This window comes from Nomascus leucogenys, chromosome 10 (genome assembly GCF_006542625.1).
Source record: "Nomascus leucogenys isolate Asia chromosome 10, Asia_NLE_v1, whole genome shotgun sequence".
NCBI lineage: Eukaryota > Metazoa > Chordata > Mammalia > Primates > Hylobatidae > Nomascus > Nomascus leucogenys.
In genome coordinates, this window is record NC_044390.1 from 65,575,099 (window position 1) to 65,594,231 (window position 19,133).

The 19,133-nt window shown below is 51.9% G+C and overlaps 1 protein-coding gene across 7 annotated transcripts; it reads right to left on the reverse strand.

Annotated features, from left to right (window-relative positions):
• Positions 1 to 519: 519 nt before the first annotated feature.
• SIGLEC10 (sialic acid binding Ig like lectin 10) lies at positions 520 to 6,990 on the reverse strand. 7 transcript variants are annotated; one of them, XM_030821921.1, is made up of 11 exons: positions 6,954 to 6,990; positions 6,494 to 6,874; positions 6,069 to 6,188; positions 5,733 to 5,780; positions 5,332 to 5,601; positions 5,002 to 5,049; positions 4,611 to 4,872; positions 4,257 to 4,543; positions 3,855 to 3,948; positions 3,145 to 3,256; positions 520 to 795 (listed from the first exon to the last, which is right to left on the reverse strand). In XM_030821921.1, exons 1-11 carry the CDS (start codon positions 6,988 to 6,990, stop codon positions 520 to 522), a joined length of 1,935 nt encoding a protein of 644 aa, XP_030677781.1. The 7 variants fall into 7 exon arrangements, with proteins under 7 accessions (XP_030677781.1, XP_030677780.1, XP_030677785.1 ...); XM_030821920.1 differs by having other exon boundaries at positions 6,069 to 6,359; positions 6,491 to 6,874; XM_030821925.1 differs by lacking the exon at positions 4,257 to 4,543 and having other exon boundaries at positions 4,615 to 4,872.
• Positions 6,991 to 19,133: the final 12,143 nt, after the last annotated feature.

Sequence of the window (19,133 nt, forward strand, 5' to 3'; positions counted from 1 at the left end):
CACCCACCTCAGCCTCCCAAAGTGCTGGGATTACAGGCACCCAACCCATTTGGAGGATTTTTTTTTTTTTTTTTGAGATGGAGTCTCGCTTTGTTGCCCAGGCTGGCATGCAACGGTGTGATCTTGGCTCACTGCAACCTCCGTCTCCCGGGTTCAAGCGATTCTCCTGCCTCAGCTTCCCAAGTAGCTAGGATTACAGGTGCCTGCCACCATGCCCAGCTAATTTTTGTATTTTTAGTAGAGACGGGGTTTCACCAAGTTGGCCAGGCTGGTCTCGAACTCCCGACCTCAGGCAATCTGCCTGCCACAGCCTCCCAAAGTGCTGGGATTACAGGTGTGAGCCACTGTGCCTGGCCAGATGTTTTTTTTAAAAAGAGAGAGAGAGACAGCCGGAGAGAGAGACCCGGAGAGAGAGAGAGAGAGAGAGAGAGAGAAGGAAACTTTGCACTCTGTTATCTTCAACCTCTTACTCTACCTTCCTCCCTAGCTGAAGTCCCAGTCCTAAAGCCTAAGAGACTCTCACTGGAACTTGACTTCTGCATAATCTGCCTGGGTGCCCTTGGGCATCTGGGCCTCAGGCCTGGGTCTGACGCCTGGGAAGTTGAGCGTGGCATAATGGAGCTCCTCTTGGCTCTCCTGGGATTCTGGGGCTTGAGTAGATGATTTGGGTTCTGGGAAACGGGACAACTGATACTGCTTTTTCTGGTTCTTCTTTGATTCTGGGGAGGGAGCACCTGGTGGAAGAGGGGTCCGAGAAGGACTGCTTGGTGTGGCTTTCTGATTCCGATTCTGAGCCTGAGGGAAGAACCACCATCCTTCATTCATTCATTCAGCAAATATTTGAGCACTTACCACACATTGGGCACTGATTTACAGCACAGAGTGAAACTATGTCCCTGCCCTTGCCTTGCTGAGCTTGCATTCCATCTTGGAAGGAGGAACAGACAATAATTAGCAAAAGTACAATGACTGGTAAGTGACAAATGCCATCAAGAAATTTGAGCACCTTTAGAAGTCAGTGAAAGGGAGGGTGGGATGACTGTTTAATAGGGCATCCAGGGAAGTTCAAGATCAGCCTGGCTAACATAGCAAAACCCTGTCTCTACCACAAATACAAAAATTAGCCGGGCATGGTGACACATGCCTGTGGTCCCAGCTACTCAAGAGGCTGAGGCAGGAAAATCACTTGAACCTGAGAGGTGGAGGTTGTAGTGAGCTGAGATTGCGCCACTGCACTCCAGCCCAGACAAGAGAGAGAAAATCTGTCTCAAAAAAATAATTGATAGCCAGGCACGGTGGCTCACACCTGTAATCCCAGCACTTTGGGAGGCCGAGGCAGGTGGATCACCTGAGGTCAGGAGTTCAAGACCAGCCTGACCAATATGGTGAAACCCTGTTTCTACCAAAAATACAAAAATTAGGGGGGCATGGTGGTGCATGCCTGTAATCCCAGCTACTCGGGAGGCTGAGGCAGGTGAATCACTTGAACCAGGAGGCGGAGGTTGCAGTGAGCCGAGATCTTGCCACTGCACTCCAGCCTGGACAACAACAGTGAAATCCCATCTCAAAAAATAAAATAAAATGAAAAAAATAAATAAAAAAAAGATAGCATGCATGCACGGAGAGATAGACTGGAGGGGGTGAGACCGGAAACAGAGAAGGCATGCAAAAGGGGCCTGTGGTGCCCAGGTGAGAGGTGTTGGTGCATGGCTAGTGAGAGTGAGGGAAGAGTAGGGAGAACGGGCTTGGTTGTATTTTGAAGGGAATTTGCTGATGGATTGGTTGTGGGGTGATAGAGAAGAGAGGAGTGAAACATGGTTCTAAAGCTTTAGACTTGGCTGGGCAAATGTGGTGTTATTTGCTAAGATGAGGATAGAGATGGAGCATAAATGGTGGAATTAGTCTTTTTTTTTTTTTTTTTTGGTTGAAGTTTCACTCTTGTTGCCCAGGCTGGAGTGCAGTGGCGTGATCTCACTGCAACCTCCACCTCCTGGGTTCAAGCGACTCTCCTGCCTCAGCCTCCTGAGTAGCTTCGATTACAGGTGCCCACCACCATGCCCAACTAATTTTTTTGTATTTTTAGTAGAGATGGGGTTTCACCATGTTGAACACGCTGGTCTTAAACTCCTGAACTCAGGTGATCCACCCACCTCAGCCTCCCAAAGTGCTGGGATTACAGGCGTGAGCCAGCATGCCCGGCCTTTTTTTTTGAGACAGGGTCTCACTCTTGTCACCCAGGCTGGAGTGCATGGCGTAATGGCTCACCGTAGCCTCCAACTCCCAGGCTCAAGAGATCCTCCCACCTCAGCCTCCTAAGTAGCTGGAACAATAGGCATGCACCACCACACCCGGCTAATTTTTAATTTTTTTTTGTAGAGAAGAGGTCTCACTGTGTTGCTCAGGCTGGGGAATTATTTTAAGTTGGTTTTGGGCAGGCTAAGTTTGAAGTGCTGATTAGACACCCACATGGAGATGTTGCATAGACAGTCTGCAGTTCAGGGAAGGAGCCAGGAGACAAAATTTTGCAGTCATCAGCATAAGATGTTATCTCTTAATAATTTCCAGAATTTCCAGAGTATTACCCAGGGGCCAGGTGATATTCTGAATATTTTATTATGCAAGTACAATATATTTAACACCCAGCATCATCCTAGGAGGTGGCCACTAGTATTATCTCCATGTTACAGCTAAAGAAATTGAGGCACAGAGAAGTTAAGACACTTGTTTCATGACACAGCGATGACAGCAGGATTTGAACCCATGCAGGCTGATTTCAGACCCCCTGTGCTGAATCCCTAGGATGTACAGCCTCCCGATGATACGCATAATTGTTAAGCAGTTAAGTGTAATTTGTCATGTCAGTGGTGGCAGTAATAATGGAATAATGGCTACATATTGAGAAAGTGCATATATTCAATCCTCAAACCGACTCTCAAAGGAGACAGAGGAAGAAATGAAGGCTCAGAGGGGGTGAGTGGCGTGGCTGAGGTCTCATAGCTAGTAAGTGCCAGCCAGGATTTGAATTCAGTAATATGGTTGGTGCTTTTCCCACCTTGATGTCCCTAAGACAAGGGTGCAGAAGTCAGAAAGTGGGGTGTCAGCTTTAGAGAAGAGAAGAAGCGGAAGCATGGCCCAGACACTCACCAGGGGGTTGGCCTTCGGGACCACATTGACGTAATCCAGGATCGTGCTGTGCCGGGAGAACCTGGACCTCGGGTTCTCTGCCTGAGTCTGTCTCATCGGTAGAATCTTCATGCTGAGGAAATGAACCCACCTGCTTGTGCCCTGCTGCACCTCACTGTAACAGACTGCCACGTTTACTACTTGAGACTGTCACTACGACAGTTACTACTGTTACTACTTGAGACCGTCATTATGAGACTGAAAGAAGGAGGACAAACGTAGACATGAAAACTTAAGACAAAAGAAATTATTTTAAAAGAAGGGATCAGGGGAAGAAGAAGAGGGCTCCCTGCTTCTGGCGAGCAAGGGCAGCTGTCTGAGCCTCTACAGCCCTTCGTATTTATTGGGTAGAAAGAGCAGGGAGCAGGAGGTAACAATTGGTCAGCTGTTTAATTGATCACTGGTTTAGATTATTACTGACAAGCTTCAGATGTGCCTAATTACAAGAAACACCTCTCTTGGGGCGCGACTGCCCTCAGCATTCCTTCTGGGAAGCAGACGCAGTTTGTCAGTTTGACAACATTCTGCATTTATGAGAACAGTTAGCTGTTTACTCATATAGCCTCCAGCGGTATACTGCGTTGATCACGACCCTCGCTCTTTCGGCCCGCAACACCTCCCCTCTTCCTGGGTCCAAGCCCCAGACCCTGCCACGCCTCCTCTTAACCTACATGATCAGGGCCAGGCCAAGGAAAAGAAGAGCCGTGATGCCGATTCCCAGAAATGCTCCATTGGAGAATGCCGTTGAGATGAGTCCCTTCTTATCTGCACACGGAGAGGGCCAGGTGAGCGTTTCCCATCCATGCAGGGCTCACGAAGCCCGCTCATCACTCGGCATTAAGGCTTCCAGTTCCCGTGGCGGACATTGCATCTGCAACCCCTCTGTTTACTTTTAGGAAACCCTGCCACACCCCGGCCCAGGTGTTAGGACTTCCCATTGTGTTTTCCTGTCTACATACAGATGCCACGGGTCTCCTGTGTCCCTCCGAGCTCCTGCTCCAACCACAGGACCCTACTCTTTGCCCTACTCAGCTTCTCCTCCAAGACCTTTGGCATCCAGGCTGCCCCCTAACCTGGCAGCTGCAGGATGGATCCACTCTGGGCCCCATGGACGTTCCAGGCCTCACAGCTGAGCCTGGGGCCGGAGCTGAGCCCTCCATGGAGGCTCAGGGAGCCGTTGGCCCAGGGCCCGGCTGAGCTGGGGGTGACCTCGAAGGAGTCCTGGCTGCTGTTCCCCTCCAGCAGCTCCTCCCCAAGCCACCAGCGCAGAGAGGGGGCCGGGCTGGCTTGGGAGGAGCAGCTGCAATGCAGACCCTCAGCCTCCCAGGAACAGGAGGGGCCCAGCAGCTGTGGGGAGGGTCTGAGGGGAGGGAGGACAGGACTCAGCAGGGGCCCCTTCCTGGGACCCAGGTGTCCCCTTTCCCCACTCACAGTGCACGGAGAGGCTGAGAGAGACATGCTGGGAGCCCAGCGGGTGCCAGGCGTGGCAGGTGAACTCTCCTTCGTGCTCCATTTGAATGCGTGGCAGTTCCAGGACCCCAGGGTCTGAGGGCTGGGAGGGGCCCACCGTCTGTCCCCCCCGGGTCCAGCTCAGCCTGGCTGGGGGGCTGCTGTGGGTGACACAGACCAGGCGCAGGCTTTGGCCCTCCAGGACCGGGAGGGATGTGCCATTCCCGAGGTTTTCCAGGACTAGGGAAGGAAGAGGCAGAATCGATGTGCAGCTCAGGGCTCAGGGACCCTCCTGCGTGGGGACCCTCCAGACGCCTGGGCCCCCAATTCGGCACCGAGAGGCCCTGGCTCCTCTGTCCCCTTTCCTACCTGTCCTGTTTGCTTGGGAAACCATCACTCTCAGGTTCTCTGGAGGATCTGAAATGGAGACGGGGGACCGGCTCTAGACGGACCAGGGGCTTCCCTCTGGTCAAAGGGAAGCGTCCTGGAGACTGAAGTGGGGGAAGTGGGCGGGATAGAAGGGCAGGGCAGAATCACCCACTGAGTCCCAGACACAAACTGCCTGAGGGTCTACACAGGTAAGAAGGTTGGTCCCCGAGGCCTGGGGCTCTAGGCCCCCTCAGCTCTGGGACACTGAGCCCAGCCCCTGTATCCCTTTGCCCTCCCAATGGACTCCAGGCCCCTGCTGGGCACACTCACACTGCACAGAGAGGTCCAGGGCTCGCTGCTGGGAGCCAAGCCTGTTCTCTGCTCGGCAGGTGTAGCGCCCTGAATCCCCGGCCTTCACCCCAGGCAGCTCCAGCCCCAGGGTTCTGGGGCCCCAGGGGTGGGACGAGGAGAGGACTCTGTCCTGCAGGACCCAGCTCAGCATGGCAGGGGGCTGGCTGTCAGCAGCACAGAGGAGCCTCAGGAACTGGCCTTTCTGAACTTCCAGATATATGACATTTCCCTGGGGCTGGGGCTCCAGGGCTAGAGTGGGAGGAAAAAAAAAGAGAGGGAGGAGGAGAGAAGGGGTACAGGGAGGAGCACATCCCCTCATCCCCGGAAGCCTTTTCATCTAAAGACAACTGGCCCAGGCCCAGCCCGACGGCCCTCAGTACCTGGCATGTTGTCATGGAAAATGCGGATAACAAGGTCTCTGGGGGCGTCTGCAACAAGATTGTGAGCTGGCTTCAGGGAGGGGCAATTTATTCCTCACACCTGGAAAAAACTCCCTCAGGGAAAAGAAAGTGGGACTATCCCGGGAAGACAAGTGACAACCAGCGCCAGGGCTCACGTGTGTGGACCAGACGCCATTCCCATCCCCCTCCCAGGGCTGCGGCGGCATCCTGAGACCACACAGCTTCCTCTCCCTGGACGCTCCTGAGCTGGGAGCCGCTCACTGCCCCTCTGGGCTCCTCTCCCTCCCCCCCACCGGGTCTGTCTGCCCGCCCCACCCTCCCAGGCCACGCGGAGTCGGACGGTCCTCTGTGCGCTCACACCCTTTCTGAAGAAGTCCACGTGGCAGGTGAGGTCAGTGTCGTGGTCCTGGGGGCTGGGCGTGAAGCTGAGCACCGAGAAGTGGGAGGTCGTGGGTTTGGTTCCTTGGGAGGAGAGGGCAGCCCCCGTCCAGGAGAAAGAAGGGGGTGGACATTCCTCAAAGGCCCAGTTAAACACGCAGATGACCGTCACCGGCTGCCCGGGCTCCAGGGTCTCGGGGATGTAGACATCAGGCTTCTGTGTCAGGGCTGGGACAGAGACCGGGGTGGGGGGTTCCAGTGCTGCAGGGGTCCCTGAGAACCCTCTCTGCTCAGCCCATAGCCTGTCCCCAGGGTCCCTCCCCAGTGTGACAGGCAGGGGTTCCCACCCCATTCCATACCTGTTACTTTGAGAAGGAACCCATTGTTCATGAAATTATATCTCACATAGCTTCCTCTCTCCACCCGAAAGAAGTACCATGACTCATCCTGCATCTGCGCGTCTCTGATCACCAAGGAGCAGTTCCCCTTGGCGGGATCCCCAGTGAGCTGGAATCGGCCCCGGGTGCTCATTTCCACCTCTCGATTCTGGTGGTTTGTCGCCACTGGAGCACCCTTGCTTGTCTCAGTCACTGCTTTGAACCAGTAGCCATAAGCTGGGGTAGACTCTGTCCAGTCCTTTTGGGAGTAGGAGAAAGAGCAGGGCACAGAGATGCACAGGCCCTCCGGCACCATCACCGAATCCTGCACTTGTATCCAGAATCTCCCATCCATAGCCTGGGACCCTGTGGGGAGACAGAGGCTCAACCTGCAACCCCAGCCCTAGCTCCGCCCCAGGTCCTTTCTGGCCCTCGGCCCACTCACCGCCCAGCAGCGAGGACAGCAGCAGTGGCAGTAGCATCTCGGCATAGGAGGCACAGGACCTGCCTGAGACAGGCCTATTTTCTGGTCGTGCTGTGAATGGCTCAGGGCTCTTGGCAGAAGGGGAAGCCGAAGGCGGAAGCTGAGCCCTGGGGCCTGATGCGTGAAATGAGCTTCAGATGCTGAGGTCACAGAACTCCTTTGCCTTCCCCCACACTCTCCAGCCCACCTTGCCCAGTTGTCCTCTGGGTCTCCTGGGGGCCCAGCCTCGTCTTGGGCTTGTTGAGCTGGTCCTTCCAGAGCTCCCTGTGTAGGAGGAGAGGGCAGGCTTGTGTCTATCCTGGGGGCCTGGCTGGGGGTGGGGTAGTGGGGTAGGGGCTCTCCCTCTGGGCCCTGGGTCATTGAAAAAGCAGAAGTGAAAAGTCCACAGTGAGCTACCCTTATCTGGGCCACTGATGGTGGAGGTGGTGGGTACAGGGGAAGGGACAGTTACTGGAGGGGGCTGGCCTCGTCAGATAAAATGCAGGATGCCTGGTTAAAGCTTTCACAGAAAACATAAATTATTTATGTTTTCTAGTATAAGTATGTCCCGAATGCTGCATGGGATATACTTATACCAAAAAGCAAAATAAATTTGTTTATCTGAAATTCAAATTAATTAATTAATTTTGAGATAGAGTCTCACTCTGTCACCCAGGCTGCAGTGCAGTGGTGCAGTCTCTGCTCACTGCAACCTCCACCTCCCAGGCTCAGGCGATTCTCCTGCCTCAGCCTCCTGAGTCTGGGATTACAGGCACGCACCACCACGCCAAGCTAATTTTTGTATTTTTAGTAGAGATGGTGTTTCACCATGTTGGCCAGGCTGGTTTCGAACTCCTGACCTCAAACGATCCACCTGCCTTGGCCTCCCAAAGTGCTGGGATTACAGGTATGAACCACCGCACCTGGCCTAAAATTCAAGTTTAACTGAGCATGTTGAATTTCTTTTTTTTCTAAATCTGGCCACCCTAGGATGGTGTCAGCCCCACCCCTTCATGCTTCCTGGTAAGCTCACTGACCCTTGGTCCTCAGAGGCACTCTGCTGCCCCCACCAGGCCCTAGTCCACTTCCCAGTCTCCCTTCCTCCTCTGTCATTCGATTGGGACACCCATTGGGATTAGAACACATATGCCCAAAACTAATGCTGATGGGAGGAGTTTGACTAAAGGTGGGAGTGGGGGGCACAGTGGGGGAAACAGACTAGGGAAGGGGTAATTTGCAATGAATGGAGTAAACCCTACGAGATGTTTTCCCCTCACTGAGCTCTTCCTGAAATGACTCTGTTTGGGTCACACAGAGACACAGAACTCATCCTTCCACCTCCACACACCTTGGGTATCAAGCACTGAGCTTCAGGGGGACTTGGAGGTGAATCCTCCATGGTGAGTCAGCTCCATGGCCCCAGGTTAGTAAATGAAGATTCTTAGAAACAGGAAAGCACAGAAGGTCCCCTAAATGACCTGGATGCTGGACAGACATTCCGGATGGGACCTGGGGAAGGAGTGGTCAGCTCTTCCTGGTGGAGGGAAGTCAGGAGAGGCCTCCTGGAGGAGATGACCCAGCCTCTGCCCTGTCCTGGTTCTTTCATCCATGGCGTTTGTGTTTTTTGTTTTTGAGACATGGTCTTGCTCTGTTGCCCAGGCTGGAGTGCAGTGGTGTGATCATGGCTCACTGCAGCCTCAATCTTCTGGGCTCAAGCAATTCTCCCACCTCAGCCTCCCAACTAGCCGGGACTATAGGCATGCACCACCACGCCCAGATAATTTTTGATTTTTTTTTTATTTTTGATAATTTTTGTAGAGACAGAGGTTTTTGTTTGTGTTTGTTTTTGTTTTTGTTTTTGTTTTTTTGTTTTTTGAGACGGAGTTTCCCTCTTGTTGCCCAGGCTGGAGTGCAGTGGCGCGATCTCAGCTCACCACAACCTCCACCTCCTGGGTTCCAGCAATTCTCCTGCCTCAGCCTCCCAAGTAGCTGGGACTACAGACATGCGCCACCATGCCTGGCTGATTTTGTATTTTTAGAAAAGATGGGGTTTCTTCATCTTGGTCAGGCTGGTCTCGAACTCCCGACCTCAGGTGATCTGCCCGCCTCGGCCTCCCAAAGTGCTGGGATTACAGGCGTGAGCCACTGCACCCCGCTGAGACAGAGTTTCACCATGCTGGCCAGGCTGGCTGGTCTTGAACTCCTGGGCTCCAGTGATCCTCCTGCCTCGGCCTCCCAAAGTGCTGGGATTACAGGTGTGTGCCACGGCCTCATCCACTGTATCAGTCACTTGAGCTGCTGTAACAGCGTGCCCCAGACAGAGAGGCTGAAACGACAACATTGACTTCCTCACAGTTCTGGGGCTAGACGTCCAAAACCAAGATGTGGTTCCTTCTGAGGCTTCTGCTTGGCTTGCAGATGCCACTTCTCCCTGTGTTCCCACACAGCAGTTCCCCTGTGGGTGTCTGTTTCCTTACCTCCTGCTCTTATAAGAACTTACAAGAATTCAAGTCATATTGGACTAGGCCTACTGTAGTCCAAATGAGTGACCTCATTTCAGTCGGCCCTTGGTATGCACGGGTCCCACATCCCAGAATTCAACCACCTGTCCATCACGGCATTTAAATATAAAACCAACAAAAGCCAACATAACCATAAAAAAAGCATGAATTAAAAATACAGCATAACAACTATTTACACCTCATTACACCGTATTAGGTGGATAAGTAACCTGGAGATGGGAGGATGTGCAGAGGTCCCACGCAAACACTACTGTATAAGGCAGCTGAGCATCGTAGATTTTGGTATCCCCCCCCAAGGGGTGGGGATCCTGGAACCAATCCCGCACTAATAGGGCGGAACAACTATCTCTTTAAAGACTCTGTCTGCAAGTACAGCCACATTCTTAGGTACTGGAGGTTGGGACTTCAACACAGAAATTTGGTGGGGGGGAGGGGGAACACAATTCAGACCCTAATATCCACCTCTCCCCACTTTTTTTTTTTTTTTTGAGAGATAGTGTTGCTCTGTTGCCCAGGCTGGAGTGCAGTGGCATGATCTTGGCTCACTGCAACCTCTGCCTCTCTGATTCAAGCGATTCTCTTGGCGCAGGCTCACGAGTAGCTGGGACTACAGGCGCCTGCCACCACGCCTAGCTAATTTTCATATTTTTAATTTTATTTTTATTATTTTTTTTTGAGACAGGGTTGTGCTCTGTCACCCAGGCTGGAGTGCACTGGCATGATGTCAGCTCACTGCAACCTCCGCCTCTCAGGTTCAAACGATTCTGCGTCAGCCTCCCGAGTAGCTGGGATTACAGGCACCTGCCACCACGCCCAACTTATTTTTGTATTTTCAGTAGAGATGGGGTTTCACCGTGTTGGCCAGGCTGGTTTCAAACTCGTGATCTCAGGTGATCCTCTCGCCTCGGCCTCTCAAAGTGCTGGGATTACAGGCATGAGCCACCGAGCCCGGCTTCACCTTCCCTTTGATCCCTGCTTCCCTGTGACCTAACCTGGGCCTTCTCTGAGGACACCGGCCTCCTTTCCCCAGGGGAGCTCTTGTGTTGGGACACATCACGCCTTCCTCTCCACAGAGCTCAGAAAAGGGCCTCTCCCAGGGAGGAGTGAGGGGAGGAAGGGTGCCTGGGTCCTGGTGGGGGTGGGTCCCTAAGGAGCTGATCTCTACGGCCCCCAGCCTGGGCCCAGCCCCACCTCTGCCTTTGAGCATTTCACACCCAGGGGATCAGCTGACAGGAGCCAGGAAAACGGCACCGTCTCCCTCCTCCCGCGGGTTTCTCCACATCGCTGCCCCCTCCCATTCCCCCCTCTTCACTTTTCTGAGTTCCTGTGGTTTCTGTGGCCGCCTTACCACGTCCCCTTCTCCAGCGAGGCCAGAGCCCCCGACGCCCCCACTTGCTCCCCGCCCTTCCTACCCAAGCCGCCCTCCCAGCCTTGGTCAGATAGGACTGGAGAGGCCGCCTGGGGCCCCGGGACTGGTTTCTGGTCAGCCTCAAGTCTGTTTTCTGGCCTGAGAATGTTCGGGTTTTCCCTGAGCTTCTTCCCTCCAAAACCAGCTCCCTCAATACCAGCCCCCCACCGCCGCACCCGCCTCTCCTTCATTCAGCAGGGGCTACGCGCCTGCTCTTCGTCCGTAATTCCACACGGAGGGGCTTAGGAAGCCCCACCCAGGCTCCAGACCCCGGAGCTGCACGAGGGCACAGGTGGGCGCTGGAAGGAAGGGCGGGGACGGTGGGAGGTGGGGGTGGGACAGGCGGGGGTGTCTGACAGGGGTAGGGGCAGGATCTCGCCCTGGGGGGCGCAGGTGCGGCGTGAGGACCTCGTCCTGAGGAGGGAGGGGCGAGGGCCAGGGTCCTGGAGAGGATGGAGATCCCACGAGTGGCTGCAGCTGAGACCCCGATGGAGCCCAGGAGGTTTTGTCGGAAGAAGGGCGATCTGGACCTTCCCTGACCAGCGTCTTTGTGTCCTTTGAGCTCCGGACCTGGTCCTGGGTTCCTCCCACCTCGGGCTGTGCTGCAGTTCAGGACGCCGCCCCCAGGGGGCGCTCCACTTTCAGGGCAGGCGGCACCGCAGAGCCTCAGGCCCCAGAGCCCGCGCTGTCCATGGTCCTGCAGAAGGGAGGCTCCCAGGGGAACGAGTCCTAGGCTCTGTACACGTTTGCAGACAGTACTCTCTAAAAAGGCTACTTTTCGCCGCATCTTAGAACAAGATCTCCTCCAGGGGAATCACATTAAAGCAAAAACGAAGTCACCATGGTCACTCCACTTCTCTCATCCCAAACCCACCCTCCCCGAGATATAAAGCCCTTCAAAATATTCATTCTTTTTTTTTTTTTTTTTTCAGACAGAGTCTCGCTCTGTCGCCCAGGCTGGAGTGCAGTGGCGCGATCTCGGCTCACTGCAAGCTCTGCCTCCCGGATTCACGCCATTCTCCTGCCTCAGCCTCCCGAGTAGCTGGGACTACAGGCGCCCGCCACCACACTCGGCTATTTTTATTATTATTATTTTTTTAATTTTTTGACTAGAGATGGGGTTTCACCGTGTTGGCCAGGATGGTCTCGATCTCCTGACCTCGTGATCCGCCCGCCTTGGCCTGTCGAAGTGCTGGGATTACAGGCGTGAGCCAACGCGCCCGGCAATATTCACACTTTTACAGCGTTATTCTCAAATGACTTCCACCCAGGCACATTAAGCATGTGATGTCCACATAAGAAAATGCGCTCCTGGGGGCTTTTCAGGTCATTCATCTTTGCTTTGTCTCGGTTGGGGTCGTGTATATTTCAGGGGCTCTTAGCTGAGCCTCCATCCTTTCCTTTTCAAGTCAGAATAACACGTTGCAGGGCAAGAAGAGTGAAATATCACTAGAGGATAGACTTGGATTCACCCTAATTTCTAGTGAAGGAAAAATTTTGCAAGTGCAACACTTTATTGTCAGATATAATAGTGACTTACTGGTGTATGAGTGTGATATGACACTCACTTCAAGTATTAGTTTTCCAAAATAAGATTCAACTCCTTATGTCAAACCCCAAAGCTGTCTGTGATCTGACACCTGTTACATATGTGCATTTTAGATATTTTCCCCCATCTGTTAACTTTTCTTTTACTCTCCTGTTATTTACAGAACAGCAGGACACTTGCTCTCCAAAACATGAGTTACCCATGAAATGATTCCCTACTGTGGATGGAAAAGAAGAGCCAAGAAGATAAAAATAGCCCTGGAATAAGGAGAACACTAGGCCCATCACAGGAGAGGGTGAAAGGTAAAGAGCCTTAAAAAGGCCAACCTAGGCCAGCATAGTGGCTCACGCCTGTAATCCCAGCACTTTGGGATGCCAAGGCGGGAAGATCACCTAAGGTTAGCAGTTCAAGACCAGCCTTGCCGACATAGTGAAACCCCATCTCTACAAAATATACAAAAAAATTAGCTGGATGTGGTGTCAGGCACCTGTAATCCCAACTACTTGGGAGGCTGAGGCAGGAGAATCGCTTGAACCCAGAAAGCGGAGGTTGCAGTGAGCTGAGACAGCACCAGTGCACTCCAGGCTGGGTGACAGAGCAAGAATCCATCTCAAAAAAAAAAAAAAAAAAAAGAAAGAAGTCAACCTAAATGCAAGTGACTTTCAAGAAGAAACACCAATGCTGTTTAATGGAATATAACAAAATCAAGCAGCCAACCACATAAAAATTACAATGTCCAGTATATAGAGAGAAGAAAATCAGAAAAAAATTACATAAATATCACTTTCAATTGTCCAAATTTAACCAGAACTATAAATTTACAGATCCAAGATACTCAACCTACTTGAAACAAGATATTACTCTCTCTCTTTCTCTTCTCTGTCTTTTTCTATCACACACACTCCTGCTCTCCACACAGAAAGGGACATGATAATCAAATAATTAAAACCCAGTGACAAACAGAAAATATTAAAATTAGTCAGTGAAAAATGCAAACTTCCAACCAAGAAGTAAAAATTAAAATTAGGCTGGGCCCAGTAGCTAACACCTGTAATCCCAGCACCTTAGGAGGCCGAGGTGGGCAGTTCACCTGAGGTCAGGAGTTTGAGACCAGCCTGGCCAACATGGTGAAACCCTGTCTCCATTAAAAATACAAAAAAGCCGGGCGAGGTGGCTCATGCTTGTAATCCCAGCACTTTGGGAGGCTGAGACGGGCAGATCACGAGGTCAGAAGATCGAGACCACAGTGAAACTCCGTCTGTACTAAAAATACAAAAAATTAGCCGGGTGTGGTGGCGGGCACCTGTAGTCCCAGCTACTCAGAGAGGCTGAGGCAGGAGAATGGCGTGAACCCGGGAGGCGGAGCTTGCAGTGAGCCGAGATTGCGCCACTGCACTCCAGCCTGGGTGACAGAGCGAGATTCCGTCTCCAAAAAAAAAATAAAAATAAAAAAAATAAACATACAAAAAAATGGCCGGGCGCGGTGGCTCACACCTGTAATCCCAGCACTTTGGGAAGCCGAGGTGGGCAGATCACAAGGTCAGGAGATCAAGACCATCCTGGCTAACATGGTGAAACCCCATCTCTACTAAAAATACAAAAGAATTAGCCGGGCTTGGTGGCAGGCGCCTGTAGTCCCAGCTACTCAGGAGGCTGAGGCAGGAGAATGGCGTGAACCCAGGAGGTAGAGCTTGCAGTGAGCCGAGATCACGCCACTGCACTCCAGCCTGGGCAACAGAGTGAGACTCCATCTCAAAAAAAAAAAAATACAAAAAAATTAGCTGGGTGTCATGGTGGGCACCTGTAATCCCAGCTACTCAGGAGGCTGAGAGAGGAGAATCGTTTGAACCTGGGAGGCAGAGGCTGCAATGAGCCAAGATGAAGCCACTGCACTCCAGCTTGGGTGACAGAGTGAGACTCTGTCCAAAAAAAAAAAAAAAAAAAAAACCCAGAAAACTACAGTAGAATGCACATAAATTTTGCAAGTCAAGGGATTTTAAATACAAAAGGGAAAAAATGTTAACCTAGACCCAATTTCATTAAAAATATCATTCCTGGCTCATGCCTGAATCTCAGTTCTTTGGGAGGCCAAGGTGGGCAGATTGCTTGAGCCCAGGAGTTCAATACCAACCTGAGCAACATGGTGAACCCCCATCTCTGCTAAAAGTACAAAAATTAGCCAGACATGCATCTGTAGTCCCAGCTACTCGGGGGGGCTGAGGTGGGAGGATTGCTTGAGCCTGGGAGGCAAAGGTCGCAGTGAGCCAAGTTGGGGCCACTATACTCCAGCCTGGATGACAGAGGGAGACTCTGTCTCAAAAAAAAAAAAAAAGTATTATTCCAAAGTGAAAGTAAATGAAAATGTTTCAAAACCATAGCTGAGAGAATTCATCACCAGCATGCCAACACTGTAGGAAATGAAGACTTCAGGCTAAAGAAAAATGATACTTTAGAGAAAATTATATGAACACATAGGAATGAAGAGCAATTAAAATGGTTAATAAGTGAATAAATATGAAACAGCTTATTCTATAATAAAACATCTTTTAAAAAAACGAACTCTTTTCAGGCCGGGCGCGGTGGCTCACGCCTGCAATCCCAACACTTTAGGAGTCCAAGGTGGGCGGATCACAAGGTCAGGGGTTTGAGACCAGCCTGGCCAACATGGGTGAAACACTGTCTCTACTGAAAATACAAAAAAAAAGCACTTAGCCAGGCACGGTGGCAAGTGCCTGTAATCCCAGCTACATGGGAGGCTGAGGCAGGAGAATTGCTTGAACCCGGGAGGCAGAGGTTGCAGTGAGCCAAGACTGCACCATTGCACTCCAGCCTGGGCGACAGAGCAAGACTCCATCTCAAAAAAAAAAAAAAAAAAAAAAAGAACTGTTTTCAATAAACATGATATGGAGTTTATACCAACATATTATGGGGATGAATTAGTGGCCTATCAAAATCACATTAAAGTAAGCATGGAGAACAAGATATTGCATGGATTATAACTCAAATCAGTGATAACATATATCAATCTATTTCCTCTCCTGCCCTCCCAACCACTCCTATAGAGCCATAAGGAAGAGGTGTGGAAAACAGAGGTGTGGGGTGGAGAGAGGTTGTTCTGCCCAGGAGGTGGGACCGAGGCACCCAGGAGCTCCTTGCTCCAGCCATCTGCAGGGTGAGAGTCTTAGGACACATGGTCTGAAGGACCCTCACCTCCAATGGGGCCCTGGAGCCCAGACCTCAGCTCTGCTGTGAGGAGGGAGCTCAGTCACCGCAAGCAGCCATATCCCCTTGGGAGCCCCTGAGCCCGTGTGGGAAACACAGTTCTGAGAGGAGAGACCAGTGCTGTGGAAGGTGTGCTCTGGGGAGGAGAGGATAGGTGAAGCCACTCAGGGATTTGAGGGCTCAAGTTATAGAACAACTTGAGAAGGGCTTCTCCCCTGTGCAGACATCCAGGTGATGTCACAGGTTAAAAGAAAGCCATCCCCATTATGGCTCCCCTGAGCAGGGTGAGGGGCAGAAGCCAGGAGCGCCACTGCTCTCCAGAAATTTGAGAGCAGGAACAGGCGGTACGGGGAGGGGGCTGGGGGAAGGAAGACAGAGGTGGGGTGTCCTCAGGCCACTCTTCCCTTGCCTAAGGCGCCCCCACCAGAAGCAAGTGTTCTGCTAACACTCACCCTGCACAGCCAGGCTCAGGGAGATGGGGTGGGAGCCCAGCGGGGCCTGAGCCCAGCAGGTGAATTCTTCTCCATCCCCTAAAACCACCTGGGGCAGCTCCAGGACCCGGGGATGCAAGGGTTGGCAGGGGCTCAGGATCAGGCTGCCCTGGGACCAGCTCAGCCTGGCAGAAGGGCTGCTGTCAGCATCACAGACCAGGTGCAGGGACTGCCCTCCTGCACCCGCAGAGAGGCAGCATTGCCCAGAATCTATGGGACTAGGAAGACCAAGAGAGCTGGAGGGGCAGGGCTGAGAGGCCCTTGTCTCCCTGTGCCCTCCCCCAGACTCAGGAGAGGAAACAGCGTTTCTGAGCTAAGCATCACAAGCAAGGGCAAGTAGGGACGAAGACCCCCAGCATACAGGGGTGGGGAGGCAGCTTACTGATCCCGGGACAGGGGTATGGAAACATGGGGAGGACTTGGCCGTATCAGCACATGGACAGAGCGTCCCAGGATGACCGGCCTTGATGTGCAAAACTGTGGAGGGCGCTAACCCTCATGGTTCTGGCCACTTGGAGGAACCAAGACGGGTGACACACTTCGGCTTTCTCCTGGGGCCACAGGCGCCAGGGGAGGAGCTGAGTAGGGATGTGACAGGGAAAGATTTGATTAAAGAGAGACTCCTCTTTGGGGCCCGAACTGTGGTCGTTGAAGGGAGCAAGACCGGAGGCTGCTAGGCCAGGAGGGAGGCTGCTGCAGGTCCAGGCATCACCTGGGTCCAGGTTAGCAAAGTTAGAGGCCTGAAGTGGGGCTGTGGCTGTGACAATGCAGGAAGGGAGGGATTTGAGACATTTTCCGGCAGCAAAGTTTGCAAAGCTCTTGCCACATGGGAAGACTTCGGTGAAATTCAGAGATGTGTAAAGAGCTTTCCAGGACACTGACTGAGCTGACTCACATGGGTGGGGGAGCCTCTCAAGGGGAAGTGAATTGTGCTCAGAACAAGCTGGACCAGACAGAAATTTGTGGGCATCTTCCAGGCAGAGGTAGGGCTAGGATACGAACTTCCTGAAAGGGTCATGCAGAGGGAGGCTGGAGGCCTGGGGCCCCACTCGGAGCTAGTAGCCATAGCTGGGGTAAAATCATTCCAACAAGGATCATTGTTGCCTATTCCATTCATTAATTCCACATTTCCTGGACCCCATTTATTTCTTGTTTGTTCACCATTTACATAAATATTGACTAATGACAATGCCTAGACCTGATTAGATGATGTGGTCGACAGGGTAATGGCCCCCAAAGATGTCCACTTGCTAATCCCTGTGAAAGGTGTTAGCCAGCTTGCTGTAGGCAGACAGTAAGGGAAGGGTCCCCTGAGAACCTCTGACCCACTTCATAAGCAGTTACACCAGATGTTTTGTGCAGGTAAGGGAACTTGCACAGGGGGCTTGCCTAAACACCCCAGCAGGGGACTAAGGGCCCACATACGCACTGGGGGAGTGGGGTGGAGCCATCAGGAATTTGCACCTTATACAAACAGGGAACCCAGCCCCATCAGCTTATATAAAAGCCCTTGTGGCTGGTTGCAGTGGCTCATGCTTGTAATGCCAGTATTTTGGGAGGCTGAGGTGGGTGGATCACCTGAGGTCAGCAGTTCAAGACCAGCCTCACCAACATGGTGAAACCCCATCTCTACTAAAAATATGAAATTAGCCGGGCATGGTGGCTCACACCTGTAGTCCCAGCTACTCAGGAGGCTGAGACAGAAGGATTGCTTGAACCCAGGAGGTGGAGGTTGCAGTGAGCTGAGATCGCACTACTGCACTCCAGCCTGGGCAGCAAGAGCAAAACTCCTACCCCACCCGCCCACAAAAAAACACAAAAAAACAAAACAACAACAACAACACCTTGTATTCAACTGCGAGGGGGTAACCAAGAACCTGCTTTCAGGAACCCTCTCTTTGCTGAGAGCTTTCCTTTCACTTAATAAATTATACTCCACTCCATCTTCAAGGGTCCACATGCCTAATTTTTCCTGGTCATGAGACAAGAACCTGGACCTAGCTGAGCTAAGGAGCCAGAAATCCTGCATCACCTGGAAGCTGTGAATATGTTGCCATACAAGATAAAGGAACTTTTACCCTGCAGAGCCAACAGCCAAGAGTTGCAAAAAAAAAAAAAAAAAAAAAAAAAAAAAAAAAAAAAAAAAAAAGACAAAGGGACTTTGCAGATGTGATTTTAAGTTCAAGTTCAAGATCTTGAGATGGGCAGAAGATCTTGGGTTATCCAGATGGGCCCAGTGTGATCACAGGGTCCTTATAAGAAGGAAAGGGGGAGAATCAGAGTCCGAGAGACAAGATGTGAGGATGGAACAAAGGTCAGAGAGGAGAAAAGATGCCACAAAGTTGGCTCTGACAACCGAGAAATGGGCCATGAGCCCAGAAATGCAGGTGGCCACTGAACGGTAGAAAAGGTGAAAGAACAGAGTCTCCTCTGGAGCCACCAGAAGGAATCAGCCTTGATTTTATAGCCCAGTGAGTCCTGTTCCATCCTTCTGACCTCCAGAACTGTAAGAAAAGAAATTGTCTTGTTTCAAACCACGAATCCTGGGGTAATTTGTTAGAGCAGCAGCAGGAAAATAGCACAGGTGAGGACTAATCGCACTGCTTCCTCCCCAGATCCTACAATAACCTCAGTGCTATTCTTTCCATTTTATGTAAAAGGACATTAGGGCTGAGGAATTACAGATAATCTCTCTGAGTTGGCGCACGTGGTGGTGATGGATTGAGGATCCAAATAAGGAGTCAAAAAATTATGGAATTCGATGGAGGGCCCCTGAGGCCTGAGCAGGGCAGGTGTGGCTACAGAAAGAGCCCCTGGAAGATGCCTGCCTGACCCTGATCCAGGTTACTCTCTGGTGCAGGGAGCAGGCAATAAACCATGAACATAATTACGCAGCTGCAAGTTATTAAGCTTGATGGAGGGGAGCCGGTGCAGTGAGAGAAACAAGGTCCCAACACAATGCAGCCTTTG